At 41.7% G+C, this 21,887-nt stretch overlaps 1 protein-coding gene across 2 annotated transcripts; it reads right to left on the bottom strand.

Moving 5' to 3' along the window:
* Window positions 1–900: 900 nt before the first annotated feature.
* atoh8 (atonal bHLH transcription factor 8) lies at window positions 901–21,637 on the bottom strand. 2 transcript variants are annotated; one of them, XM_034133924.1, is made up of 5 exons: window positions 21,622–21,637; window positions 18,005–19,696; window positions 14,403–14,537; window positions 11,786–11,977; window positions 901–2,188 (listed from the first exon to the last, which is right to left on the bottom strand). In XM_034133924.1, the coding sequence occupies exons 2-5, from the start codon at window positions 18,608–18,610 to the stop codon at window positions 2,183–2,185; spliced, it is 939 nt and encodes a 312-aa protein (XP_033989815.1). In that variant the 5' UTR covers window positions 18,611–19,696; window positions 21,622–21,637; the 3' UTR covers window positions 901–2,182. The 2 variants fall into 2 exon arrangements, with proteins under 2 accessions (XP_033989815.1, XP_033989806.1); XM_034133915.1 differs by lacking the exon at window positions 21,622–21,637 and having other exon boundaries at window positions 18,005–19,729.
* Window positions 21,638–21,887: the final 250 nt, after the last annotated feature.

Genomic DNA, 21,887 nt, shown 5'->3' with positions numbered 1-21,887 from the left:
CTCCAGTCTTATGGACTGCTTCATACCCATTAGTGTAAGTGCTGTGAGGAAATTAGCTCTGTCCATACTAACCACGGGATTCCACCGGGTCCGTCTGCGCCGCGACGTTCACAGCGATCGCGGCCACTCTAGTCAATGGGTGTTACGCGGCGTGCGTTGAAGCTTGCCAGTGGGCGTGTCTGAAACTCGACCAACAACCAATCACATGAATCTCCCACCCCGGACACACAAGCACGCGGTTTGATTGGCTAGAGCTTGTACTGGCATATGATTTGATTGGCTGACGCTTCCGTCGAAGCTTCAAAAGTTGAACATTGCTCAACTTTTGAAGCGAGCAACCACAATGCAGTTCGGCAAAGCGTGACATCACCCCATTCAAAGTGAATGGGCAGAAGCATTGAAGCTTCAACGCACGCCGCCGTGTGGACGGGCTGTTATTCCACCAGACACACCGCGTTACGGCTCAGAAGCGTCATCCAGTCAATCCCCAAAATATCCCTCCGTAGTATTTCAAGTAGGAGAATAAATGCCAGCGTTCTCCTCCGGTTTACAGGCACTGTGTAAATTATATATATATAGAATCATTATGATGATGAATGCATTTTGTTACCACTAAAATACAGCAACATAGGCTATCTTTGATTCATGTCGTTTATAACTGGAATATTACAATTATTATGAACTTTGTCTGTACAAAGTAGCCTGTCCATGAAATATGCCCAAATCAACAAAAACTGCGAGCCGACACGCAAGACGCTCCGCTTCTGAAACGCGCCCGGTGGGGTTTGACGCTGTAGGAGGTCGGAAAAAACCGGGCTGCAGCCGTAACGCGGCGCAGACGGACCCGGTGGAATCCCGGGGTTACACTCCTCACCAATCACATTCAACTCACACAAATTATGATATATTTAGAGGGTAAAAATCCATTTTAATGTTCAAGTGCAGTTACAAGGCTGCTAAACATAGCCTACGTCTTTCTCAATCTTTCCTCTCACCAACAACAATCTTTTAAAAGTGTACAGTTACAATCAAAGTTTTACTTCATTAAGGATAAAGAAACTGGGTCAACACGTGTGCCTTCAAACAGGTAGGGCTTAAAAACCTTGTTTATTTAGCCAAAACTAGATATGTACACAGCTAACAAACATGTTTAGCATTACAAATATTACTGAAACATTAGACTTATGTTAATGTGTTGCCAAATCTCACAACTGTGTTGCTGATACAGACAAAATAGTCTAAAACACATTCAACTTCAACCTAATTTGTCCTTTTGGAAAATTAGCGCCGTCTCTTTTTCTAAAACTTCGGCTAAAACAGGGTCAGGATCTTTCTCAAATGTTCGGTTTCAGGGGTTGTTAAACTTAGAGCAGTGTGGAAGCTAGGCATAAGCGCAGTTGACGTTTGCTTTTAAAAATGGACACGACAAGTGATCCTGAACGTCAATATCTCACCTTTTACTGTACAACATTTCTTATAAAAATCTGTCTCTCAAAAGTCCCCTACCTTTAAAGATGTGAGATACTAAATCACTCTAGTGGCCCTTCAATATTTGTTTCATTATAAAAGTTAATTGTGGACTTTGATTATTTGTTCTTACAATGTTTAGTCAGTCTGTTGCATCTATGTGTTTGTAAGAAAATTACAGCGGGGTAATTTAAAAAATATTTTAATTTATTTTTAATAGTTGGCATATTATGGTCTACTATAGCTAAATCTATTGTAAAAAAAAAAGACTGCCTCATGAATGAGCTGCTTCGACTGCAGTGATGTCCTCAGTTTGAGGTCAGATTCTCATTACACTTTACACACATCTGACCAGACAAGTTTCGTGCTTGTCATAAGTGTGTCAGCTGAAAGGGAGTGTAGCGGGAGGAAATGCATACTTATACTTTGATGGTATTGACAAGGCAGCCACGGCTCGACACAGAATTGGAGTAGGATAGTTCAGTATTTCAGTCCCTACGTCACTTTACATCTGTTTTATTCTCAGTTTGTTTGTGGGCCTTGATGAACAGAGCCTTTAAAATTCTGTTCAGATAAATATTATTAAGTAATGAATGGGGAGAGCTATTCATGAAACAAAGTATAATTCATCCGCATCACTCTTTCATTATCCTCTCCATCTGGTCGTTTGGGATGCCAGTGTTCTGCGTCCTGGGGCCTTCCATTTGTTTCAGCTTCACTCCTGAAACACAGAGAGGAAAGAGTCCATCAAAACAGTCTCAGCTGAAGTTTTACAGGAATTCAGAAATGTTCACATTACACATGTGTTTACGTGTGTGATTAGTACATGTTTACATACTGAATAACCTGAGGAGCTCCAGCGTCACACAATATTAATGTTACCTACAGGTTACATATTTGCAGTGAAATTGAAATAGTTATGTGACCTATTGATACTGTATGAATGCATGAGTGGAGAGACATTTCCGACACGTCTCTAAGCGGTTGACCAATCACAACAGAGCCGGCCAGCTAACCAATCAGAGCAGACTGGGCTCTGGTTTCAGACAGAGGGTGAAAAGAGGTGCTGCAGCACAGGCAGTATGAGAACAATAAAGAGCTTTTTGAACAATAAAGCATGGAGACATGTCCCAGTAGAGACACTACATACTGATATGCACCTGAAAATGAGCCAATTCAAATATGATATACTCAAACCAAAGAAAATAAACATACAGATTAATATTAAGCCGATTAAACGAAATCTGTAGAAGGAGTTTGTTAACGCACGGTGCCATCAATTAACAGCATTTTACTGTTGCCAATAGGTGGTTGGTTCATTAAACAGTAGGTGTCCCCTGGGATGGACCCCTGTTATTATTGGGAAATGTGGGTCAGTTGGACAAAGGATATATTTGTGTACAGGGCAGCAGACACAGATAGGGACACAACAGTGTTGGTGAGATGGAGTTCCGATCTTACAAAAAGATACACAAATAAAATAAAAAGACAACAAAAACAGCCAAGAGGATACCGTCAACGTTTCAGATCACTAGGTTAACACCCCCTACATCCAACAACCCAAACACAGGACAGGCCGAGCACATCTATTATTCCATTCCACTTGTCCTTAGAGCTGATTGTCCTGATGTTGGCCTTTTGATTGTTTGTGGCAATAGTTTTTTCCAAAATAAATAGTTTTTGTAATACATTTTTATACACCATGAATTCAGATCACTTCTTGATTGATTTTTAAAACAAGTACTTTACCCAGGAGAATAATTGTATTTATAATCTGTGGACTATTTTCATTCTGAAGCCCAAATAAAATGTTGAAAGGTGTAAATGTAAAATGAAAGTTGTTTTTGTAATCTTGGACCACATACTTGCAACATAAAGACAGTGGAAAAACAAATGCATCTTATTCATCACAGAATCTACATAATGGTGATTGTTCAATGGTACAAATGTAAAGTTGTATTTTAAGTAATGGTAATCTTGGAAAATATCTATCTTCTATTCTTTGATAGGAATATATTTTTGTTTTGTATATTGTTCAAGAATTATTTTTTTCAAGGTATCAAAATAGAAGAACGCAAAAAGTAAAACACTGGAAGTTAGCTAAGACCCCATTTACACGCAAACGCATACGAAACGCAAACGAACCGAATATGATATCAAAAAAGTCTTCCCTTCACACGAGACCGCTCGACCCGGTGGAGACGCTGTAGTACATATGCCGGGCCTGTAAGTGGCGCTGTACTTTCGCCACAAAATACACCAAAAGCAGCGAAGAAGACCCCTGAGTATGGTTGCCATGGTTGCCTGCTGTTTATTCTCCGCGGTGGATTTAGCAACATGTAGTTCATGTAATTCTCCATGTCCACTTGTTGCTGATGGTTGTGGTAGAGGAGCTGTAGATTTTGCACTAACATCTGTAGCATGGTCAGTAGCAGTAGCACTAGCAGTAGCTACTGACCATGCTACAGCAGTGAGCAGCAGAGGTGGGGAGAGGCGGGGCTATGGCTTCATCGTTATCAGGAAATGATCGTATAGGACGTACACACGGAGCCGTTTGGCCCCCCAGAGCGTTCCGTTTGCAGATCTATCCACCTTGGGACCCGTTATCGTTTGCGGGGTCCGTTTCCGCGTTTCCGTTACGGCCTCGTGTGAACGAACGGGCTATACGAAAGAGAAAAGTAGCGGATACAACCGTTTGCGTTCTCGTGTAAACAAGAGCATAAATCTCTCCTGACATGAGGCCTCTGTTTGGTGGCTAAGCCAATTGTAACACAGAGATTTCGACACAGGAGTACCTCAGCCAATCAGGAGATTGGGGGCTACAGTATACTGCACGGCAGGTGACAGTGAAGGGGGAACTAAAATAAGTTCTGTTTTGTTAGGTATTTTATATTGTGTGTAGGGAATCTGATTTAAAAAAGAGACATAACAGTGTCTCAGGTTACATTGTACTTAGTGTGTTTGCTTAAATCAATGAAAGAATGATGTCTAACACATACAATATCAGCATTTTCTTAATGCCAATCATCACTGAAGCACTGATGCCTTTATGGAGAAGGTGGTGAGAGGAATATGAGGCGAGAGAAAGAGCTTCTGTCCGTCAGAGAGGTGGGTTAGAGTGGGGGCTAGTTAACATGTGAAGCAGTGTTTGAAACAATCTCAGTATAGGATTTGTTTTAAATACATATAATTTATATTTATAATAATTTATTAAATTAATAAAATCGCCGGTGTGCCCTTTTATGCATTTGAGACCCTTCCCCTCTGACATCCTCTGCACGTGCCTGCTCAACGAATAAACTGCAAAACGAGCTTTATTACCAGAATAAATAAATGACAAAACTGTTTAGGAATTTTATACTATGCCATTATTATTTATCATTTTTTTGTAACTCTAAGACTGTTCTTGCCTATCAAAGATAGGAAGTATCAACAAATGCCCAGTTGGTTAATGAATTGCATAGTTGTTGAATTTAATGGAAAAGTGAACTTTCTTTAATAAAGTTTCAACTTGACAGCCCCTGGTTTCTTTTTGGACTGTACAACTTTCAAGTTGTTTTAAGGACCTGTGAAATGTTTGTTTTTGGATTTGCCCTTAAGGTCTTCGGTATTGAACTAGATCTTTTTATCATATCGCGGGGATGTGGGACTACTTATTATGGCAATTGAGCCAAAGATTCTTAATTCACATGTTCTTCTTTTATTGTGAAAATCCCAAACCACTTCCTGTGCCTTAAACTCAGAGATGCTCTAAATTCCGCCTGAAGATAAGCATCTTCAGCAGACATTGGTCAGTATAGCTGTGACCATGTAAAACATAGGTGTGAAAACTTAATTTAAAAACAGCAGCGGCCTTCTTTTCTCTCTGTCTTAGCTCTTCACCCTGCTCCTTGCCTCCTTGCCTCCTTGCCTCCTTGGCGTATGGGCCATAGCCCCACTGGTCCCATCTTTTAACCTCACAGACACAATAACTTGCTTAAGAGCCATCCAGTAACTTGCACTGCTAACCACCACAACGAGTCAGCCACAAATGGCTAACTTCCAAAGAACAGCAACGAGTTAGCAACAAGCTCACTGCATTCTAGGAAAACAACGACTCAACCGGTTCCTCTGTCCTGCGCACAGCGTACGGACCTGAACAAAAAGACAGGTCCGTACAATCGACAACGCGCTGCAACCATTAGTACAGCACACTCGCCTTTCTTCAGCTAAGCTAATTCGCTAATCAGCAAAGTAGCAGCTGCATTGTACATGTGCTGTTTGGCTGTATTTACTGAGCTTGATTGTGTGATCTGTTGTATTGAGCGTATTGTTAACATGTGGTTAATTCCAGTTTATGTTCATTTTGTGAAAACGCAGACTCGAATACAAACTAACCATAATTTAACCTGGAACCATTACCATATACGTTGTGATCACACATTGTGAATTTGCCTTTTGAACGCAACAACACATACATGGATGAAGACTGAAAGGTCTTTGTTCTTTTTATTAAATGCTTTTTGAATTGATATGCTGGTTTAATGTTTAATGTTGCGAAAGCGTGAGTTCTGCCAACCTCTTATAGTTAGGAATTACCACACCCTTCAACCAATTCTTACTATAATTAATAATTATATTAAACATCATAATTATTATTTTGACATTATGATTTTTTTCTGATAGCCATTGCACCCATACTAAACTTTAGAGCCAGTGTTTTTCTAGCCTATATACGGTTTTGTGAATATGAATAGTTGTATTAATATTGATTACAATTAGTAATTGTGTGGCTTCACCAGTCACACACATAACAATAATAATACGAATAGGTATGCCGAATAATAGACGCTGCATTCAAAACAATGATTTAATATAAAAAGCAAACAATCATTTGTTATACCTCAGGGAGGGGTGAACAAATATAAAAATCACAATTAAGTAAAACGGGGTTTTTTTCCTGCTGACAGACTCTTTGGCTCTGCGAAAAAAAAGAAGTATTTGACCCCCCAGCACACCCACTTCACACTATTACACGCATCCCACCTCCCCCCCACCCCCCCGTCTTTCCACCAGCTGCCGGTGTCTGACAGGCCGATGATGACTGTTTTTTCCCCTCCTTGTTTTAAAGTATGTTGGAGCAGATGGCCTGGAGAAGCAGAGTGGGGGAATGTGTTGGAGAGACTGCTGGGGAATGTGCCAAGTGTGTGTGTGTGTGTGTGTGTGTGTGTGTGTGTGTGTGTGTGTGTGTGTGTGTGTGTGTGTGTGTGTGTGTGTGTGTGTGTGTGTGTGTGTGTGTGTGTGTGTGTGTGTGGTTTCAGTTCGCGTGCCTTCTCCCTGCCCTCTGCCCTTCATGGCGCCAGCTCTACTTCCCCTCCACTCTAAACATCTGGTGTCTGGAACTTTTAGAACTCATACATGCATAAATGTGCTTCCACACACATACACACACAAAGCAGAGAGAAACTGCCCACAAGGAAGAGAAAAGCTCTCAGATACTTTGAATCTAAAAGAGCAACAAGAGAGCATTAGTCCACAAATAAAAGGGCAAGCTGCAGAATGTTAGACCTAGAGGCTTAACTTTCATTTTATCAAAAACTCCAAGTATAAAACATTTCCTTTCATCGATTACAACCCATAGCAATTATAAAGTACATTTGATATATAGCATGGCTCAGAGAAAGTGTGTTCAACACAAACTTGAAATTGATTATCAATGGATAATAAGGCACAGGCGGGGGGGGGGTCCTTAAGAGTTTTTAAGGATTCTCAAATAAAAGCATAAATAAGGCTTGCTAAGAAATAAGGAGGTGCTGAATTACTTTCACTATGATGGCTCACTAATGATGACTCTCTAATTCATGTACATACAACAACAAACCCCCCAGTGTCCACCACGGCCTGCACTGAGCAGTCAGTGCCTCTTTATCAGGTACAGCAAATGTGTTGTCCCTGTGTCCACTCAAAATCAATTCAAACACCATGAAACCATGCCATCTGATCAACAACAAAGACCTGGAGGACATTATACAACATCTGAAATCCTCCTCATGCTGCCTTGATATTATACCAACAGGCTTTTTCAAAAAAGATTTTTCATTGCATGGCCTAAGATCTACTTCATATAGCAAACAAGTCTCTTCACTCAGGTGTATTTTTTTTTTAAAGAAATCTAGACCGCAAAATAATTAAAAAAAGCGAGTGCCTGTTTTTCCTGGCCAAGGTCAGGGTCCTTGAACACAACACGAGCCTAACGTGTCATCACGTGGTATATGTCTTGTCTGACGGGTGCAGTTCTGCTGGAGAGCACCGGAACGCCGCTCCAAAAATTGCAGTACCCATAAGGAGCCGTACACATGCCGCAGTTTTTGCGTGGCTGTGTCTTTAGTTGTAAGCCCAGTGGCGATCTGTTCATCTGACATACTGATCATACAGTCAATAACTGTATTGTTATTAGCATCTGGTTAGCTAGCTATGCTAACGAATATAAGAAGCTTTTTCTACAACCAGTGAGGTAAAGGCACATCTTTATATGATCATTATAGTTGTAAAAAAATAAGAGAATAAAGTAAACAGGTATAAAATACTATATGACAGTAAAAAAAAGTTGTTATTAATAAACAAGAATACAGTTTGAAAGGGGAGTGATTTGTAAAATATCCATAAAGAAAAAATAAATCTGCTTACAGGTCTGTTTCATATGGGTGTTGAGAGATGTATCCATAGATCTCCTAATATTGCTCTCAAAGTGCACCAGATTGATGCTTTTAACTTCAACATTTAAAAAACAATCTTCCCGGGGGTGCATGCCCCCGGACCCCCCTAGAGGAGGTTAGGTCCCCCCCCACTTAAATCATGTCCACATGGATAGGAAACTAAATACATTTGCACACATCTTGTGTCCATACCTTTCTGTTTTGGTGGTCATGCCACAACCGTGCACGTGAATGCATACACGAGTCATGGTAAAATATCTGGATTAAGAGGTTGCTTTTTCTTTGCACAGCATGAAAGAAAGGCCAAATGAATGGGCTGTGATTTTAGTTTTTTTAAGCAGAGTTTTTGAGTTCAATAATTTGTACGGCCCTCGGAGGATGTTATACAAATTGAAATGGCCCTTGAGAGGAAAAAGGTTCCCCACCCCTGATCTAGATGCTTCAGTAATGAAAGATTACAGGCCCTTATCAAACCTTCCATTTCTAAAATCATTGAAAAAACTGGGTGGGACTTTCAGACTTTCTTTAACAGTTCTAAATTGGTTTGATTCCTACTTAAAGGACAGAAACAACTTTGTTTCTATAGGTAAATACACATCTGAGTTATGACAGATATGACATGTGGGGTTCCTCAAGGCTCCATCCTGGGGCCTCTTCTCTTTAAAATCTACATGCTACCACTGGCTCAGATAATGAAAATCAACAAAATAAGTTACCATAGTTTGCGGATGACACATTTGCATAACCATTTCACCAGGAGACTGGATGTTACAATTCAAACACTGAGTAAATGCATTGAACAAATCAATGACTGGATGTGTCAGAACTTTCTTCAATTAAACAAAGATAAAACTGAGATAATTGTTTTTGGAGCCACGGAGGTCCGAATAAAAGTCAGCGCTGAGCTTCAGTCGGCAATGTTCAAAACAACAGATAGAGCCAGAAATCTAGGTGCAGTCATAGTTTCCGAAATGAATTTCAACAGTCACATTAAGACAATGACTAAATCAGCCTACTATCACCTTAAGAATATATCTAGGATTAAAAAGACTAATGTCACGGCAGGATTTGGAAAAACTTGTCCATGCTTTTATCTTCAGTAGACTGGACTACTGTAATGGTGTCTTTACAGGTCTCACTAAAAAATCTATTAGAAAGCTGCAGCTAATTCAGAACGCTGCTGCTCGAGTCCTCACTGACACTAAGAAAGTGGATCAGTCCAGTTCTGAAGTCTTTACACTGGTTCCTCACTGACACTAATGCCCCTTTCACACCAACGCAACTCCGGTTCAAGCTCCGTGCTAGAGCTTTTCTGGTTCAGAACCGGTTCTTCGGTTAGCGCCGGCTCTTTTCACACACCGCTCAGAGCCCGACTGGTGCTGCCGCTGCTGCGTCATGACGTCACAGTTTACGTCGCTGAGTTTCTCCCCAACGCCGGAGCTCACCTCACAACAACGGGCCGGGGACTGCGTTGCTTTTAATCATACGAAGCCAGATTAAATTAAATAACGACTTCTCCAACCTTATACTTTTCTCCAGAGTGCCGTGGTTCATTGTTTATTAATGTGTTTCAGCGGCATTTACCGACCGCTGCAGTGCTGGCCGGCTGCTCTTCAACGGGAGTGTATTCTCCCGTTAGCTCCCTGTTAGCTCACACGGCTCTAAAGTATTCACTGTCTGACTGTCCACACACAGCAGCTGATACATATCCCCAGTTCCCCTTAAGTGAATGTTGTGTCAGTCTGAATTGACGCTGTTTGGTGTCAGTCTGAATTGACGCTGTTTGGCATCACAACGCTGTTATGAAAGTTTCTCTGGTATAACATGGGTGATGTTAGCATAGCAACCGAAGCTAAACTGACTACTTGCTAAGCAGTTTTCTACAGGCACTTTTTACCGACGTATTTTTCATTATGATTCTACTTGTGATAGTCGGACATGACAACCTGTGCAGCCATGTATTGATTCCATCCGATAGCTGCTATAATAACAAACAAAACGTCTGCCTGCTCTCCACAATGATCAATAACAGCGAACGGATGGTCAAAGTAAACAGAATCACACGAAGCCTGGTTAGTGTTGCCTGACTTTATAAAGTGTGTTTTTTTAACAAGTGTGTGGTTGCGTTCTAGTCACTTTGCTCAGCACTACTGCTTGTTACAACTTGTATTTTGCCGTACTCGCCTTAAGTGTTAGCTCAGGTTAATCTCGCCCCCCTCCGACGTAAGCGTGACGTATGCGGTTCTTGCTTCTAGACGGACAACTTTTTGGTGCTCGAAACGAACCGGATTCCGGAGCTATGACGCTGCTCCGCTGCGGTGTGAACAGGAAAACCCGGTGCTTTTCAAGCACCAGCACCAAACCGGCCCTGAAACACCGTTGGTGTGAAAGGGGTATAAGAAAGTGGATCACACCAGTTCTGAAGTCTTTACACTGGTTCCTCACTAACACTAAGAAAGTGGATCAGTCCAGTTCTGAAGTCTTTACACTGGTTCCTCACTAACACTAAGAAAGTGGATCAGTCCAGTTCTGAAGTCTTTACACTGGTTCCTCACTAACACTAAGAAAGTGGATCAGTCCAGTTCTGAAGTCTTTACACTGGTTCCTCACTAACACTAAGAAAGTGGATCAGTCCAGTTCTGAAGTCTTTACACTGGTTCCTCACTAACACTAAGAAAGTGGATCAGTCCAGTTCTGAAGTCTTTACACTGGTTCCTCACTGACACTAAAAAGTGGATCAGTTTCCAGTTCTGAAGTCTTTACACTGGTTCCTCACTAACACTAAGAAGTGGATCAGTCCAGTTCTGAGTCTTTACAACTGGTTCCTCACTAACACTAGAAGAGTGGATCAGTCCAGTTCTGAAGGTCTTACAACTGGTTCCCTCACTAACACTAAGGAAAGTGGATCAGTCCAGTTCTGAAGTCTTTCACACTGGGTTCCTCACTAACACTAAGAAAGTGGATCAGTCCAGTTCTGAAGTCTTTACACTGGTTCCTCACTAACACTAAGAAAGTGGATCAGTCCAGTTCCGAAGTCTTTACACTGGTTCCTCACTACACTAAGAAAGTGGATCAGTCCAGTTCTGAAGTCTTTACAACTGGTTCCTCACTAACACTAAGAAAGTGGATCAGTCCAGTTCTGAAGTCTTTACACTGGTTCCTCACTAACACTAAGAAAGTGGATCAGTCCAGTTTCTGAAGTCTTTACACTGGCTTCCTGTCTGTCAAAGAACTGATTTTCAAATATACTGCAGCTGGTTTATAAAGCATTGAATGGTTTAGGCCCAAAATACATTTCTGACCTACTGCTACATTATGAACCATCCAGAACTCTCAGGTCTTCTGGGACTGGTCTGCTTTCGGTTCCCAGAGTCAGAACCAAACATGGAGAAGCAGCGTTCAGTTATTATGCTCCAAATATCCATATTATTGACTCTATTAAATAACTTTTATTGATAAATGTTTCAGCAAATTAAAAGAGAACATAGGGAGGCTTCTTACGATAATCTTATCAAATATAAAGCAGAAAAAAACATGTGCTTTATAGGTTTCTTCCTGTAGCAGTTGCCCCAGCCACGATTGAGAAGCAGAGAATGAATGTTATATAGAGAAGGCAGCCTCACCTTCCTCTTCTTGCTCCTCCCCTCGGCTTGCAGGGTCCTGGTGCACTGCTCCACACACTGAGAGAAGCTGACACTGTCGCAGTCTGAACTGTAGTCCAGCTCCGCCAACTGAGCCAGAGACAGGATGTAGTTGCAGGCTATACGTAAAATTGCCAGCTTGGATAGCTTCTGCCCATAAGAGTAACATGGCACCTGGAGAGAGTAGGAAATTAAGGAGATTGGCAAATATAAACATATAGCACACATACAGAACATATTCATAAACAAAAGCAACTGAAACAATGGGATATACTTTAAACAGCACACAAAAAATCAAATGCCCAGCACAGCGAGAAGGTCTTTCAGTTAATTCAGCCCTTGGAAAAACTAAAGGCCTGAGCCATTCACACTTTGAATAGGTAGGTTAGAGATTTACTGTGAAGCCAGGGCTGTTCAGGACGTAGACAATTATTAAACCCAGTCAATGCAGAGGTCCAAGAAAAGTGAAATGTCAACACATTTGTCCTTTCTTGCAACCATCATAGTCCCAACTTTTTATTTATTTTTTATTATGTCTCAACACCTTACATTATACCATAGTGAAGGGACGAGCACGCAGAAACCCTGCTTCATTGTCAATTTAGGTTCACCTGTATAAATGAAATCTTAACAAGTATGATGATATTTCTGAAATTGTTAATATTACAGCTGACTGCTATTATTTGATTCCAGTTGGGGACGTTTTCTAATATGTATCATTCAATTTAACTGCCCGTTTTTGAGCTCTCCCATTACTTTTATTTCCACAGATGATGTGATTTACAAACATTGCTTTCATTTATAAAAACAAAGTAGCATGTAATGGCGCATTTCCGCTGCAGCGCGTAGCACAGTTTAAGCGTGCCGTGCCAAACCCGGCCTGTTTTTTGTTGCGTTTCCACTAGGGGTAGTTCCGGCTAACGGGTACTGTTTCACAGTTTTCTGGCACTCCAAAATCCAGGTTCTTTCCGGGCCAACAACCGGGCTGAATATGCGAAACTAGTGAGAGAATCGCTGGCAAGGGGGCTACAACTACAACAAGATGAACATATTTGACCGTGATTTAATTGTAATACACGTTTCAAAATGATGCCGAAGTAACAACATACTGATACCGGTTAGTAAAAACCATGAATTAATGCTTTGACAAGTCTGCAGACAGACGGCAGGCAAAAAACCTTTTAAAATGCGTGTTTTCTGAATGGAGATCGGCTAAGCTAACGTTGTATATGCTCCGACCGTCCACACTCACAACAACGGCCTACAGACATAAATAAACCAGCGGCTGTATTCGCCATGACACAGACAGTCTGTGGTTTGTACTTGTTTCACTTTTGTCTAGTTTCTGAACAGATATGAGGAGCTGTGAGCTCTGAGTGCTAACAGCTAACGGCTGATGTTGGTGGAATCATTTGGAACAAGCAAAGGAATACCCCATGCAAACTCTGCAGGGAAATATTTGCCCTCCACATCCACACCTTCAGAGCTCATCTTCTCAGAGGCCGGATTCATTTGTGAGCGAGACACAGAACACACTTCTGCCTCTCAAGGTGTGTCCCTCTCTTATAATATGGGGAGACTGGGATCAGAAGGACAAAGCAGCAGTGAGTGACAGTGAGTCAGGCAGTAGCCTAGCCTAATATATAATATATATATATATATATATATATATATATATAGTATGTATATATATAGTATGTATATATATATAGACCTATAATATAACATTATTCTGACCGCAGTAAAAAATAAATTAGTTTAAATTCCGTCACGAGGGCTTAAAGGTGGGGTAGGTAATTTTGGAGAAACCAGCTCAAGTGTGCTAGAATTTGAAAATACACAGCCGGAAAAAATCTCCCACTTCCTTACAGAGCCCCTCCTCTAACACACACGAACGTGCACATGACCAATGAGGGCACGAGATAAGTTTGTGCACAGATGGAAAGCTGACAGGCAGGTAGGCCATCCAGTTATTTTAGCCGGGCCGGCTAAAATGATTGGTCGTGCTTTTTACAGTACTACAGCTTCCACAGATGACATTTCTTTATGGATTTTTTGTCAAAGCACTTAAGATATTCATTGCTATCGGGATGTTAAGAGCATTCCATGGAATATAACAAAAAGTGTATCTCGAGCCGGTTTCTCAAACTTACCTACCCCACCTTTAATGTGCGTAGGGAGTGTTTCTGTTATAGCATGGTGGCAAAAAATATGTTTGCTCTTTTCACACATACATTACTGTTTGAATCTAATCTGAATGGAGTCTCTCTTTAGCTCTGGTCCATACTGCTGGGCGAGCCTGATGTTGGCCTGTTGTAGGAATATTATCCAGTGAACTATATAATGTTACAGTACAGTGAACATGTGTTCAGGAAAACTGTGCTTCATTTCAGTTACAGACTCAGATAGTGACATATTTTCTTGACTTATTTCCTGCAGAGTAGAGCGAGCATCTGCTTATTGAAGCCACCTTTAAAATATGTGTTGTTACCGAAAGCCAAACCGTCTTGTATTTGGTTCTGTGCAATGTTTGAGCGTTTTGTTTAAGCTTTTACATAAATTGTTGTTTGTGTGTTTTAGTGTGGCCTGAGAGTCTGACCTGCTTCCTCAGGGCCTCGAACGCAGCACTGATGGTGTGGACGCGCGTCCTCTCTCGGGCGTTGGCTAGAAGCCTCCTGGTCTGCTGGACGGCTTTGACCTCATGGTGACCCCCAACATGTTTCCTGGGAGAATCCTGAAAGCACAAGGATATTTGTTTTTCTTAATCAAATGACGAAACAACTGCACAATATAATTGAAATGACCTTTAGAACAGAGATGTTCACCCACAATTCCCTCATAGGGTTAACTTGATGACACACATGTCACAAACAGTGATCTCCACCATTTCTAAGCTCAGTTATTTGGTCCTATTTTTTCCCTGCAATATTTGAAAGTCATTTGCTGACCAAATGGCGCAGACAATGTTCATATCTCTTTATGCTCAATAATAGCTCAACTAATAAAGCTCCACTAATTCTGGTGACAGAAAAATTGTAATTCCAATATCTTCTTTAAAATCCATCAGTGGAAAGTGTTATAATGTGAACAGCAATAATGAATAAGGTTGATACTAAAGTTCATAAGAGTTCCCTAGAACCAGGATTTTTAGACCTACAGATTCTCAAGTAAATATTGATATGCAAGTCCATACGTTTTCAATCTTATTGGGTGCTAGATTCTCTCTTCTCTATGGTTGTACTGAGACCACTATTTTACATTTTCATATGCAGTTTACCAGTAATTGAATAAAGAACATAACGCGAGGTGTATCAATTGCATTTTACGACCGAGAACACTGCTTCTCTTACTCCAATCTTTTTGAGGATGGGAACTATTTAACTACATGCTTTTTAAAACACAACACTCATATTAACAACATTTCCACGCTACCACTGAAAAGCTAAAGGCCCAATAACGTTACATTCATTCCAAATGTAGCTAACACAGTCATTGCTATCTTTAGCACCACTAAACACACACTTAACTGTACCAATGCCAGTTAAGGTCAAGGAGAAAAAAGCTGTTATTTTCATTGTAGACACTCACTAATATATTTAGCAGACAGACCAATCATAATGTTAACAGACCAACCTCCTTCTACCCTCTAATGCAAAAGCAGCCAATGTTTACATTGGCCGCTTTTGTCCTTAGGTGAAACTTGAACACTCAATGTCTGCTCATGTTCAGGTTTCATATCAGTATGTAGTGTCTCTCTACTTTAAAGGAGTCCTCCTCCTGCTGATGTTCAGGGTGTATATCAGTATGTAGTGTCTCTACTTTAAAGAGTCCTCTCCTGCCTCATGTTCAGGTTCATATCAGTATGTAGTGTCTCTACTTTAAAGAGTCCTCTCCTGCTGATGTTCAGGTGTATATCAGTATGTAGTGTCTCTACTTTAAAGAGTCCTCTCCTGCTCATGTTCAGGTGTATATCAGTATGTAGTGTCTATACTTAAAGAGTCCTCTCCTGCTGATGTTCAGGTGTATATCAGTATGTAGTGTCTCTACTTTAAGAGTCCTCTCCTGCTGATGTTCAGGTGTATATCATAATGTTAGTGGGTCTCTAACTTTAAAGAGTTCCTCTCCTGCTGAAATGTTCAGGTGTAATAATCAAGTATGTAGTGCTCTACTTTAAAGAGTCCTCTCCTGCTGATGTTCAGTGTGTATAGCAGTATGTAGTGCTTCTCTACTTCAAGAGTCCTCTCCTGCTGACGGTCAGGTGTAATATCAGTAATGTAGGGTTCCTACTTAAAAAGGTGCCTTCTTCTGCTGATGTTCAGGTGTATATACAGTATGTAAGTGTCTCTACTTAAAAGAGTCCTCTCCATGCTGATGTTCAGGTGTAGATCAGTATGTAGTGGGGTCCTTCTACTTAAAGAGTGCCTTCTCGCCTCCTGCTGATGTATCAGTGTGTATAGCAGTATGTATGTGGTCTCTACTTAAAGAGTCCTCTCCTGCTGAGTGTTCAGGTGTATATCAGTATGTAGTGTCTCTACTTTAAAGAGTCCCTCTCCTGCTGATGTTCAGGTGTATATCAGTATGTAGTGTCTCTACTTTAAAGAGTCCTCTCCTGCTGATGTTCAGGTGTAGTATGTAAGTGTCTCTACTTTAAAGAGTCCTCTCCTGCTGATGTTCAGGTGTATATCAGTATGTAGTGTCTCTACTTTAAAGAGTCCTCTCCTGCTGATGTTCAGGTGTATATCATATGTAGTGTCTCTACTTTAAAGAGTCCTCTCCTGCTGATGTTCAGGTGTATATCAGGTATGTAGTGTCTCTACTTTAAAGAGTCCTCTCCTGCTGATGTTCAGGTGTATATCAGTATGTAGTGGTCTCTACTTTAAAGAGTCCTCTCCTGCTGATGTTCAGGTGTATATATGATTAGTGTCTCTACTTTAAAGAGTCCTCTCCTGCTGATGTTCAGGTGTATATCAGTATGTAGTGTCCTCTACTTAAAGAGTCCTCTCCTGCTGATGTTCAGGTGGTATATCATTAGGTTGTCTCTACTTTAAAGAGTCCTCTCCTGCTGATGTTCAGGTGTATATCAGTATGTAGTGTCTCTACTTTAAAGAGTCCTCTCCTGCTGATGTTCAGGTGTAATATACAGTATGTAGTGTCTCTACTTTAAAGAGTCCTCATCCTGCTGATGTGCAGGTGTAGATCAGTATGTAGTGTCTCTACTTTAAAGAGTCCTCTCCTGCTGATGTTCAGTGTATATCAGTATGTAGTGTCTCTACTTTAAAGAGTCCTCTCCTGCTGATGTTCAGGTTGTAATATCAGTATGTAGTGTCTCTCTACTTTAAAGAGTCCTCTCCTGCTGATGTTCAGGTGTATATCAGTATGTAGTGGTCTCTACTTTAAAGAGTCCTCTCCTGCTGATGTTCAGGTGCATATCAGTATGTAGTGTCCCCTACTTTAAAGAGTCCTCTCCTCTGATGTTCAGGTGTATATCAGTAATGTGTGTCTCTACTTTAAAGAGTCCTCTCCCTGCTGATGTTCAGGTGTATATCAGTATGTAGTGTCTCTACTTAAGAGTCCTCTCCTGCTGATTTCAGGTGTATATCAGTATGTAGTGGTCTCTACTGGGGAATGTCAGCTTTAATGTTCAGAAAGCTCTTATTGTTCTCATACTGCCTGTGCTGCAGCACCTCTTTTCACCCTCTGTCTGGAAACCAGAGCCCAGTCTGCTCTGATTGGTTAGCTGATTGGCTTTGCTGTGATTGGTCAACCGCCTAGAGATGTCCAGCCCTTAGCCTATCACATACAATGTGTTGGAGGGCTAGCCAAAAGAAGCGTGATTATTACAAAGTGATGTCACTATGGTATGGAAGTAAACAAAGGAGTCCAATAGAGGCGTTTCAGGAAGGCGGGGATTGTTAGAGAAACTCCCTCTGGAGGGGACACAGGGATTTTAGCCTTAGCAGACCATTTACATGCACAAAAACCTATATTATTACACACACACAGGAAAGGGAAAAACCCCTAAAAGGATAATAGAGCTCCTTTAATAAATTAAGATTGAATGAAGTATCCATTTTCAAAATTATTGCTCATTGACTGACAGATTATTGATTTATTAATAATTTAAGCTATTATTTGTATTAATAATAGCTATTCCTATTTTTCAGAGCACATTTGAATTTCTCATGAATCCCAAATATTTACCATAGGTGAGTGGAGCTGGGTCTCCATAGACAGAGCCTGAGCTGACAGGCAGGGCTCCAGAGAGACGGCCTGGTGGCTGGGGGGGGGGCTGCTGCTGGTCGATGTCGACTGAAGGAAAGCGGGGCGAAGGCCCAGTTTGAGTCTGTTGGACAGAGGCTGGGATATGGATGTGGGCCATTGGGAGATCTCAGAGTGAGAGAATGGAGAGGCAGGTAACTGCGACAGTTTGGAAGTGATGGCAGGCACATTAGTTCCAATTCTCATGTCTATGGCACCCCCCTGGGCTGGAGACATTTCGCTCTCTGGTAGTCCTGACAGAAGGGCTGTAGAACCGGCCATCCCTTCTTGTGATAGGATCAGCTGTCTCCTTAATGGTGCCAACCTGCTGAAGTGACATGCCTCAGGCAGGGTGTCATCCACTGAGTCCACATCCGACATGTTGGCTGCTTGGGTTTTCATCCTGTCGGACTCGGGGCCACTATAAAGCTTTTTAGGCTCCTGAGACTTTCTTTTGAACTTCTTGTTACTGCCAGGCACCGACATTAGTACTTCGTCTTTGTTAATGGATCTATTCCAGGTATTATTCAGCGAATGAGGGTTCTTCATTTCCCGACAATTAGTGTAACCAACAAGCCAGTGGAGGGAACAACATTGCTTCTTTACTGTAAAAAAAAGTCAGATGGGACTTTTCCCATGTGTTTCAGGCACAACTGTTGGTCTCAGTCTATGTGAAAGTTACCAATTCATAATGTACATAACCTGTACGAGTTTTTGTTTTAAATAATACTTCAATCCTGCAACAACAAAACCCTCATAAAGAAAACTTCAGCTGCCAACAGTGCAACACATTTCTTCAACTGAGTGCTCTGACAGGGGCTGCACAGCCGGAGAGTTACTCAAACTTCACAAGCAGATTTTCTGTGGCTCCACTCTGTCTGCATAGCAGCATCTGAATAATCCGCACATACACACATAATACACAAAGCTGTGTAACATCTGCTACTCCGCACCAGTCGTCCCTCTGGATCGAGGCTTGCAGGGAGCTTTCCTCAGCTGTAAAAGTTCCTCTCTGTGAGAGCACCTTAGAGCTGGGTGTGCAGAGGAGCTGTCTGAGAGTGGCTCCAGTCAGTCTGCATAGCTCGGATCACACACAGAGCAGTGTGCAGTGGCTGGCAGCTCTGGAGCTAAATGATCATTCCAATTACAGTCACACTCACAACATATGGTATGTTGAACAGCTCTGAAGCTCCTCTCACAGGCACTGCTTTGTACACACGTTTTCAATGCAACTGGGGGGGAATCCTATTGGATTAGTTCCAGAATTGATCTCAAAAGTCATGAGCTGTCATGAGTGACAGCATAGGCTCCCTGCCGACAGAGTGATATGGCGAGTTTATCAACTCTATCAAACTGAGGCCAGAAACAGAGAAAGTTGTCTAACCTCTACTTTTCCAAGATGATAACATCCCCTACATGCCGCCCCAGGACAGAAACATCCCTGTGCGAGGCTGAGGGTCCTTCCTGAAGAAAGATCCAATATCGCGCCTCGGTGTGTACAACATGAACACCGGGACCTGTGTCACTCAGCCCGGTCCCTCCGCGGGTCCACCGGCCTCCGGGGTCTCGGTCTCCGGGTATAATCACAGTGAATGTGTCCACTAGCTGTCTCTGGTCCTCTCCGTAATGTCCTGCCTGTATGCAACACAGCAGCGTGTGTAGCCGCCGTTAGAGGAGCACAGAACAGAAGGGGGGGGGGGGGGGGGGGCCTCAACTCTGCTGGCGTCTGACTGGCTGGAGCTGTCTCGAGCCCAAAACACAAAACACACAACGACACAACCACACACACGCGCACGCGCACAACCACACACACGCGCACACACACACACACACACACACACACACACACACACACACACACACACACACACACACACACACACACACACACACACACACAATTTTAGCTGGCGCCCTCCCCCTGCCAGAAAATCGTACAGTAGAAAAGATAAAAGTATCCAAGGAATACACAATAGAATAGATAAAGAATAAATGAAAAATCTCCACAAAAGACCAATACACTAGAAAAACTGAAACTTATTGACATAGGTAATATACATCAAAAAGGCTTCAAATATATTCAGTATTGTATGAACATGTTTTAATTGGGGGGTGGACGTCACATCCTCTAGGGGGGTCCGGGGGTATGCCCCCCCGGGAAGAAATGTTTGAACATTTTAAAGTAAAATGCTTCAATCTGGTGCACTAGAGACCTGATCTAGGGGGTACAACTCTAAACACCCATATAAAAAAGATCGGTTTACATTTTAACAACCAAATAAGTATGTGAACATAACCAATAACCTACCATAGCCAATAACAAATAAATGTAACTTATTTTATTTTTGTTGTTCATTTATATCTTATTTTACCTATATATCTATATTTTATTTTAACATTTATTTATGCATATTTTTTTATCTTAAGTTTTAAACGATATTTTTAGTTTACTGTCCTATAGTATACATTGAAATGATTTCAAACCTGTTTATCCCAATAATTATAAAGGAGTGCCTTGGAAATATTGGATTTGTTTACATAAATTGCATTTATCTCTCTCGCTCGCTCCCACGCCCACTTTGGCTGTGAGCTGCGGGCGCCTGATAAGCCAACACCCCCCACTTTCATCACTTACAGCGCCCATCGTACAGGGCAAATGAAAAGTGTAAACAGGGGGAAAAGGGTGTTACATTTACTTAATTATGAATCAAGGCCGAAAATTAGGATGAGCGCAAACAGTAAAAAAAATGGTTTTCCCTCCCAGAGCTGCCAGCGCAGCGCCCCCCTGGATCTGGCACCCTAGGCGACCGCCATATGCCAAAAAACGGCCCTGAGGGAGAGCCTCAGTCAGTTACAGAAAGGTGTCGGCAGCGCCCACTGTTGGTGAGACAAAAGCCTTCAAAGCCCCTCATCCATGCTGACCTGACTGATGACATTGTTCCATTTAGCCTACTGCCTCAGAACAATGTGTCAGCCATAAGCGTCATTTATACTGGGGACGCTGGGGACATGTCCCCTCCACTTTTGGAAGTGGCCAGTTTCGTCCCCACCACTTTGCATTAGGATCATTTGTTAAAATGATCTGACGATAGTTTGCACACAGAATTGTACACTGTGAGGTTTATTTGGACAAGAGAACCTGTAGAGTCTGGAGGACTGTTCTCACATTCTGGCTGTACTTCTGGTAACCCAAGAGGTGCAGTTTGGACCTGAGACACATTTAATATTAGTGATAATTGAATAGAGAATAGCTTTGCAGCAGCGTAGCATAGTTACTGCACTATTTCTCAAAAAAAGCATTGTAAGCATATGTATGTATAAATGTCTTGTTTGCGGACCCTTAATGCAGTAGTGGTTTTTCAAATCTGAAAGTGTCCCCACCACTTTTTCTAACCAAGTGACGCCCAGGGCAGGCTGTAGGTCTAATGTTAAGTTTCTTCCGAAAATATTTAAAGCAATACAAAACTTCCCAAAAAAATCCAGTTATTATTTTTTATGAATTACGCCAAAAACTTTATAGGTTTACATTTTTTCAAAAGAGAGAATTGAGAGCTACTTACCATCATTCAATCAGAGCTTTGTTTCTTCTCCTGAGGCGTTGAGTGGTGAAACTGTTTATGGTATAAGAAGTGAACTGTGGCTTTCTCATGATTGTGTTCTGTGCTGCTGAACGTCAGTTGGAGGGGGGGGCTGACACACTGACAGCTCTTCTCCTGCACAACAGGCCCCCCATGGTGTCAAGGTGTCAGAGCCTGACTGCACCTCACATCCTGGCAGGCATCAATAGATTCATGAAGGGAAAAAGCATGTATAAATCCATCCACGC

This window comes from Trematomus bernacchii, unplaced genomic scaffold (genome assembly GCF_902827165.1).
Source record: "Trematomus bernacchii unplaced genomic scaffold, fTreBer1.1, whole genome shotgun sequence".
Classification (NCBI taxonomy): domain Eukaryota; kingdom Metazoa; phylum Chordata; class Actinopteri; order Perciformes; family Nototheniidae; genus Trematomus; species Trematomus bernacchii.
The sequence above is the reverse complement of the archived record's forward strand: the minus strand, read 5'-3'. Positions and strand labels throughout refer to the sequence as shown.

Excerpts from the sequence above, each read along its gene's own strand:
- atoh8 (XM_034133924.1), bottom strand. The coding sequence starts at position 18,610 with ATGAAGAACCCTCATTCGCTGAATAATACCTGGAATAGATCCATTAAC. Across the intron at positions 14,538-18,004 it reads CCCAGCTCCACTCACCTATG|GATTCTCCCAGGAAACATGT; the intron begins GTAAATATTTGG and ends TTGTGCTTTCAG. Across the intron at positions 11,978-14,402 it reads TCGAGGCCCTGAGGAAGCAG|GTGCCATGTTACTCTTATGG; the intron begins GTCAGACTCTCA and ends TACTCTCTCCAG.